This window comes from Festucalex cinctus, chromosome 13, assembly GCF_051991245.1.
Source record: "Festucalex cinctus isolate MCC-2025b chromosome 13, RoL_Fcin_1.0, whole genome shotgun sequence".
NCBI lineage: Eukaryota > Metazoa > Chordata > Actinopteri > Syngnathiformes > Syngnathidae > Festucalex > Festucalex cinctus.
The window spans coordinates 22014691-22023054 of NC_135423.1; the positions used below are offsets into that span (position 1 = coordinate 22014691).

General features: G+C 38.2%; 1 protein-coding gene across 1 annotated transcript; it reads right to left on the reverse strand.

The window, feature by feature from the left end:
• Window positions 1-370: 370 nt before the first annotated feature.
• On the reverse strand, window positions 371-6738 carry itm2ca (integral membrane protein 2Ca). Its single transcript, XM_077541874.1, has 6 exons — window positions 6502-6738; window positions 3972-4118; window positions 3623-3811; window positions 2749-2859; window positions 1440-1590; window positions 371-1346 (listed from the first exon to the last, which is right to left on the reverse strand). Exons 1-6 carry the CDS (start codon window positions 6592-6594, stop codon window positions 1255-1257), a joined length of 783 nt encoding a protein of 260 aa, XP_077398000.1. The 5' UTR covers window positions 6595-6738; the 3' UTR covers window positions 371-1254.
• Between the last annotated feature and the right edge of the window lie 1626 nt (window positions 6739-8364).

Consider the following 8364-nt stretch of genomic DNA (forward strand, 5'->3'; position numbering starts at 1 on the left):
TTCTTGGAATTTCCCAAAGTACAAAATAACGACCCACAAAGCAGCTTGGTTGTTGGGAGTGGCCACTGGCTGTGCAGGACCAATCACCCCTGTAAAGAACTTGTGTTATTATAAAAATAAATTAAAAATAATAATAATAATAATAATAATAAGGGCACAGTCCAGAAGATAACATGATCACAAGGTGTGTGAATAGTGAGTAGAGTGGCACCACACCAATCAACTAATAAATGCCATAGACGTGTCTTCATAGTAGGGAATCATACAGTGACAGATGCATGTTAATTATGAACAAACAATATCCGGAACATTTGATTACCTAACAGTTCTTGTATATTTAAAACAAGAAGAATATAAAAGAACACCGACAGTCTTTTTAAACTTTATTCACAGACAAGATTTCATAGGCAGGTAATATATACAGATAAAAGTTGGTTAACTTCAAATTATATGCACCCATCAGTTATATTAGCAATTAACATTAGTCCAGTCTTAAGAGTCTGGACTAAGGCGATATACATATTACAAAACAGTTTATCAAATAGCTAAAACACATGCAAGGGGGAAACAGATACAGTATACTAGTAAATGATTCACAAATGCATTATTTTGAATACAGTACTTTGAAAAATGATGGGCATTAAAACTAATTATGGCTCTTGACTCCTTCAAGGATTGAAGCCGTGCTCAGTAATGCCCAGCGATGTCTTCTTCGTTACTTTTTTTTTTTTTTTTTTTTTAACAGCAAAGAAAACATGAGCAGCAGCAGAAGCAAAAATGCAAGCAAAGAATCATCAGTAGTTTTATTTTTCCAGTACAGAGATCGAGTAGCGACAAAATGATCTGCTGAAAAATAGATTTTTACATATTGTACGACTAAGCGTGTTACTAAACACTGATAAAAAAAAATATATATATCCAGAGCAGGAGGAGAAAAAAAAAAAAGGTCACTTTGACAACACACGGAGACAATCGTCTCTCCTAACAACAGTAACCACCGTAGTACTCCCGAAGGGCAGAGGCCAAAAGGCTTGGTTGGCTACATGGAAATCCTGTGAGAGAACCTACAGCTTATTATTGCATCATATGTTGGGACAAATATTTGCCAGTGGGGGAAAAAAAAATAAGCAGGGGATGGAAAAGAATCTAGGACGTCAAATGAGTGGTAAAGTGCAACATGATCGAATCCACAGGGTGCTACAGTAGCTGGGGAGGTGAAAGGGATGTGCCGTGACACACCTGCGACCATCCTCTTCACACTTCATCACAGATAAGCGTCTCAACCACAAACGTATTCTCAAAGTGACGAATGCGGTGGCAGTCCTTCGCCTCTCGCTTGGTGATGCCTGCGAGGGGAAAAGTGGCGAGATTACAAAAACAGACGTTACAAAAACACCTCCAGATAGCGTTTTTGCGATAGCCTAGCTAAAGCTGCTTACGTCTGCGGGAGACGCGGCGGTTCAAGCGGTACGTGTCCTTCCCGTTGCAAAGGCGGTAGATGAAGGGTCCCAGTTGGCGCATGTTGTGCACTTTGCCAGTCACCATCATCTCTTCATGAATGATGTAAGTCTGAGGCAAGTATGTTCCTTTCTACAAACAAAACATACAGCAAGGAAACAGTGAATTTGTTTGTCACTTAGAAAAAGTTCCTGACCCACCCATGATGCAACAACTTCAGGAGTTATTTCAAATAACAGATTTTCACGCACAAATGCTGTATACACACAAGTAATAATGCTCAAAACAAATAAAACAAAAAAAAATTAAACCAAAAGCTCAATCGCTGCTTTCTTCTTCTATTCTCCTTCGCTCATTCTAAGTGTATACTTTATGCATACATGGCGCCACACTGCCCCTAAGAGGCCAATGTGGGCATAGCAGAAATGTATTTTTATTGTGTTTTGCTAATGTTTTAGTGTAGAGAGTTTCCTCTTTTATTACTGTGGTTATGTTGGGAAAAAATACAATCGTTGAAATCTGCCAAGTAGGCAAGCTTATTTATTTATTTATTTATTTATTGCATATTTCTTATGGCTGTTAAATCCCACACATTTAAAACAATTTTCTCAGACAGATTAACATTTTCTTACATTTCTCTCATTTAAAAACTCTCAATGTTCAAACCTTCATTGTTTTTTTTAATAGGTACATTACTGTTAAAAAAAACAAACAAAAAAACAACAACAAAAACAAAAACAAAAAAACAACAACAAAAAACAAAACATGCAAAATTGCCCCCCCGCAAAAAATAAAAATAAACAAGAAACAGCAATACTATTTTCTGGTTGTTTTGAAGTTACAGAAGAGGATAAGAATATTTCAAAATGGGGTTTTCAAGGATTTAAGGAATATTTATTGGCCAACCAACACTGACATTTCCACATGATATGGCTCAAAACACGACACCTGAGGTCATAGTACAACAGTCAGTAAGTCCAAAGAATGAAAATAGAACAATTAAATAAGATAAAACAAGATAAGAGATAATCAGGGAGATGCTTATTCATGGTGCAGCGAAGGTGCACGTTGTTCCATTGGGCGCTATCACTAATTAATTTCCTTATGAAAGATTTGTGATGTCATCGGGGTTTCTGTCCCATTAAATACACTATAACGCTTTGTGTATTTTGACAGAAGAACGTTGAGACCTTTTGTTAAGACACCTGCAACCTGTTTTTTGTTTTTTTGTTTTTTAAGTCTCCTTTAAGGTACTACTCCAACTGTTGAATTAACGCATGCAAACCTTACCTTGACGTTGATTAGCAGCTCCCAAAGGTTGCGCGGGGGCATCACAATTGTGGTGTTGAGCTCAATCACGTAGCACTTGTCCAGGGCAATATCATGGTAAGCGGTCAATCCCTGCAAAACACACAACTGCTTATTGTAGATGAAGATAAAAAGAATAAAGTGCATCAAACTTGTTATAAAAGGTTTTGAGTATTTTAAGCATGCTGGCATGCTGAAACTAAATTGATATTTATAATACTAGACTAAGTGCAATTTCTGGAGCAATTGCGTGGGAATGCTGAAAGCGGAATGCTAATAGCTGAATGCTAATTTGAATGCATGCGGAATGCTTATGAAGAAAATTGAGAGATAAATTATGAAATTATAACCTCTTGGTTACTGGACAATGCGCTTTACCATCTGTGCCACCGAGCAGTATCAGACACCTGGTAATGATGATAAGTTATATGTATGGAAGTGGGCGTCGAAAGTGATACTTAGAAAAAGTTCAATGTCTGTCCCATTGAAAATGAATGGGGAAAAGTTGATATTACAAGTTAAATTGTGCAAATACTGTAAGTAATGTGGAAGCAGACGACATATACCCCAGGAGGCGTGAATTTTTTAAGCTAGTTGAAATTTGAACAATGTAAATTGGAAGTATTATGTGGGTGTTGTTACGCGGCAAAAAAGTGTGGAGAATAAATATCACAATAACATATGTGAGAATGCTTCAACATTCCCACAATTAATTATGAGGCAAACATGCTCTTAAAACAAATGACAGTGCAATCCACAACTGATCCTTCTAAACGAATGCGTCCTCAGTGTGCCTTAGTGGGTGGAACACGGATCAAGTTGACACACAAGCAGAAATCCAAATGTGTTTGCTCACTCTGTGAAAATCGTGGATTATGTCAGCAGGATCGCTGCCTCCAAAATGAGGCACGGGCACAGTGATCTTCTCGTAGTTGTCGGCCAAGTAGATGCCCACGTTTTCCGCCAGTTCCTGTCGCCCACGCAGCGGTGCGTACACCGAGTCCTCGTAAACTACCTTGCAGTGGAACATGTTCTCCTCTGGGGCCTGTTTTCAAGCACGCATGCCAAAAAAAAAAAAAAAAAAAAAAAAAAAAAAGTGTTCTCAAAGTTAATCAAACTTATTCAGAATGAAAAATAAGCACCCACTCTTTCATCATTTTGGAAATGCACGTTTCGTTGTAACGCCAGACAAAAAGGTGACCTACGTGAGGTATGAAGTAGTAGCGGTACACGTAGATGGAGGAGAGGACCAAACCGGCCATGAAGACGACCAGGCTGAACGTCAGGCAGCACAGCCCATTGAGTGGAGACTTCTTGGGCCGCAAAGGTAGGACAAGCTCGTCCTCCTCCTCCTGGGAAATACACATATTGAAACTGGGAAAACGCTTTCTGTCTCACTTTACCGACACGTTTGTATTTAAAACAGCATAAATGCAAAAAGGAGTGAGAAAAGGTCCGCTACTAAGTTGCAGTAATAGTAGGCCTGGGTTTAAAAAAAATTTTTTTTTTTAAATGTAATAATCAATATAGAATTGATTTTCTTTTCGAAAGTGATATCGATTTATGAAATAAAATGAGTTAACAAGAATTTTTTTTTTTTTTTTAACTCTTTCACTCCCAGCCATTTTGACTGAAACAATCCCATTCACTGGACTGATTTTGCAAAGCCCACAAAATATTGTGTTCTAGTGCTATAAAAACATGGACACCTACTAAAAGAAAGATTAGAGTCACCTTTAAGCGACCTCTTTAGGTCAGAAGGTATATTAAAGCCTTCTGTTTGCTATAGCATTAGAGGGAAGAGGAAAAAAAAAACCTTTTTGGGGGTGAAGGACAAAGTATTAAAAGTGTAGTTATACGTTTTTGGGATTGAATGAGTTAATGGCCTTTTTTCTTTTTTTTACATCTTACTGTTTTCTCGAAATTTGCTGTTCACATGAATTTAAAAAGTATTTTCTTCCATTAAGACCTGACTTACTGTGCTTTAAGACAATTCAGAATCTTTTACATTTATATTCACAATTATTAAATTTTAATTATGAAAATATTTTCATCTCATCGATGCTGATGTCAATGTTTGTATAACACTTAAGTGATTATAACACATTATTTTCATTAATAAAAAAATAATTTAACCAGTTATTACCGCCGCAAAATTTAACTTGCAATTTTGTGGAATTTTTTTTTTTAAATCATGTCCTTGATACTTGAGAAAAAAATGATGTTCCATAATTAATAAATATAGGATTGAACTGAAGTTAATAGAATCAGAAAAAAAAGTAGAAATCAAATTTAACAACTTTTGTGAATCGGAAGTGAATCGATCGCGAATATTTGAATCGGTACCCAGCCCTAATATAAAATGTTTGATTCTCTCTTTTTTGTGCATTGCTTTACATTAAACTTCAATTAGGACTGGAAAATATCTTCAAGCAAATACACTGACAGTGAGTGAGGGCCTTCTTTGTTTCATTTACTTAAAATGTTATACAAGTATCATAATCTTACAGTTATGATTCATGTAACAGTTATTGTAGATCGCTGAGTGGTATAATTACAGAACACTACATGAAGTGTTTCTATTATGACGCTCTTCTTACGCAACTACATTTAATTCCGTCTTTTTTTGAAGCTGTATCTAATATTACTGATGGTGCAAGCACCACAGGAAGTGATGCAAGTACTTGGCAAAGAGAAGCCCAAGATGGTGTGAATCCTGCATCGCCGCCTCCAGTCTCACAGGCCATCTGCCAGCAGTACTTGCACACATCCGTGCATGTTGGCGGGGGTGTCACTATGTAGTAGCTACTTTGGCGTACGAATGACGAAGAACCAACAATGCTCAGTGCTGTTGGGTGTTTGCTTTGAGTAATATCAAGAAGACAGATTAATACAACTCGAAAAGAAAATATGTGGAAAATGTGTGTTTTTAAGAATCACAATAAACCAAACATTTAACTGTTCTTGTTTCTGTGTTATCTCTCAATACTCGAGCTGAGACAAGCTGTGCAGTGCCTCCATGTCGGTTCCTAATCTGGGTGACACTGAATGGGAACATTTGGACAGACTGGACGCGCGAGGACAAGGACACGGCTGTGCATGTGTGAACACATTCTGGGACACGCAGCCCTTTGTGTTCTCTCATCCCACAGAGATGGGAGGCTTTTATTTCACAGCAGCTGAGAGCGTGCCACACCACGAGGCCGATTTGTCTCCTACAAGCACATTTCCAAATCAGGAATGAACACAAAGCGCTTCGTTTTGTCAGTATTCCCCCCTGTCTGTTGTCACCTTGCAATGATAGAGTGAGGTGTGCAAGGATTGTCGTCATGAGCTGATGACTGCTGCGAACACTTGAATATGATCCTGCAGGCAGCTGCATCTGCCATCTTGTCAGCAAAAGCTGTTGGTGCATTTCTTCTTTCTATCCTGACTGGGGTAAATGGTAGCAATTCGAAATGTGGATTTGGGGGTAAATCCTCGCATGTCGTGGAAGACTGTCAGCAATATATACAATGCATAGACTCCATTGCCACTGTACACTCGTGGATTTGCGTCTTATATTCAGAATATATAGCGAATGTTTCCACTAAATTGAATGGAACTAAAATGAGCGCATTGTAACGATGAAGCCATCACAGCTGCACAGGCAGGTTTTGGAGTCAACCAAATGGCGATACGGTTTCACGTCAGGTTAAAACAACCACAAGTAACAAATAAGGAATTTGAACTCACCATCGGATGGGGAATGAGGATTTCGCTTTTGTCGCCGTCATTCTGTTTATCTTCTTTCTGCCCCGCGACAGGCTGGAAAGTAATCTTCACCATGTTTCAGTAGGTCTGCTCGGTTCTGTCTTGCTCTGCAAATGGTTCCGAATTGAATAACTAGCCACAAAACAAAACCTTCACCTTTCAGACAAGCCACCTTCTCACTGCTCGACGCTGTTTCTCTCTCTCGACCGGAAGTGGGCTATATTTTTTCCTCACAGTCTCCATTCTTAAAGGGACAGTGTCTAGAACTTTATTTTTCAATGTCCGCTTTAACAATATGCAAAAAATAAATATGCTCAATCACATCAACATACATTTTGCTATATAATTGTATAAGTAATCGCTAATTATATTACATAGGTCGCACAGGAGGCTGACATGTTTCACCGTCATCTTTCTGCTACAGATACCCAAAAGGAGAACTACACGGTGTACTAAATAATTTGTAGGTTTGCCAAGTAATGCAGTGCTCAAAATGTACTTGCTTTGAATTTAGATAATTGCATTCTATTAGTTCACCACTAGATGGCAAAATGTCTACTACTTACTAGGGATGTAACTTATCCAAACGTCACGATACGATATTATCACAATATGAAGGTCACGATACGATAATTATCACGATATTGCGGGGTGGGGGCGATATTTAAAAAAGATCACAATATTGTTAAAAAAAAAAAAAAAAAAGCTCATACTAAAAAAAGAAGTACAATATTGTGCTTTTGTACATAACAGCAATGCATATAAACCAGCTACAATCTCTAATAACAATATTAAGGCACTTAGTCGCTAATGCAAGCACACATTGATCGCTTCACAAGCAAATTAGGTTCCCCTTCATCTGACAATTAGCATAGATTTTAAACATAGAAGGTCAAAACATCCCTAATGAAAATTAAATTGCACTAATAAACTAGCCACCAGAGGGTGCTAGAACTGCACAAATGGAAATCAACCTGACTTTTCTTTCTTTTCTTTTTTTTTTTTTTTTTTTTTACAGATGTGTTCCTTTTAAAGGGGCTGTCTGCCGGATTCACTCAGGAAAATGCACTTTTTAAATACAGGATGTACACACTTTAACTTTCTCTCAGTCTACACATCTGTGTTTATGTTCATCTTTTGTGGTAATTTCGTCCTAAACCCCCACCTCCCCAGCCTGTATTTTGCCATTTTGTGTTTGTTTTGTAAACAGCAGGACGTTTCAGTGGAAAGACAGTGTTTACAACCCTCCAGCCAATCCCAGAGCGGGGGGTGGCGTGTCGCAAACGGGGCGGGCGAACATGTCAGCTACGTGACGTCACTCCCGCGGCAAATTGAAAGCACGCACGGATTTTTTTTTCCTTCACTCACTCATTCACAGACGTAATCTTCTGTGAGTGGGTGAGAAACGTCCCGCTGTTTACAAAACAAACACAAAATGGCAAAATACAGGCTGGGGAGGTGGGGGTTTAGGACGAAATTGCCACAAAAGGTTAACAAAAACACAGATGTGTAGACTGAGAGAAAGTTAGTGTGTACATCCTGTATTTAAAAAAGTGCATTTTCCTGAGTGAATCCGGCAGACAGCCCCTTTAAATATTGTGAACATGACGATATTGTGGCAGTTTTAATATCACGATATTGCCCTTATCGTTGCATCCCTACTACTTACTGTTCTTTAAGGGGCATGGATCCCCCCCAATGTAATATTTCAGTGATAACACAGCAGACAATATTCAAATATATTTAACAACACATTGATCATAGAATTATTTAAAGCGGTATCCCCAATAGTTCAGTGAAGACTTCTGCATGTGTTTATTTTGTTTCCAAATCTTTGTTGTTGAA

Coding starts and splice junctions, on each gene's coding strand:
- itm2ca (XM_077541874.1), bottom strand. CDS start 6,594: ATGGTGAAGATTACTTTCCAGCCTGTCGCGGGGCAGAAAGAAGATAAA. Junction 3,812..3,971: donor GCTACTACTTCATACCTCAC/GTAGGTCACCTT, acceptor GCTTGAAAACAG/GCCCCAGAGGAGAACATGTT. Junction 1,347..1,439: donor CCGCCGCGTCTCCCGCAGAC/GTAAGCAGCTTT, acceptor TTCCCCTCGCAG/GCATCACCAAGCGAGAGGCG.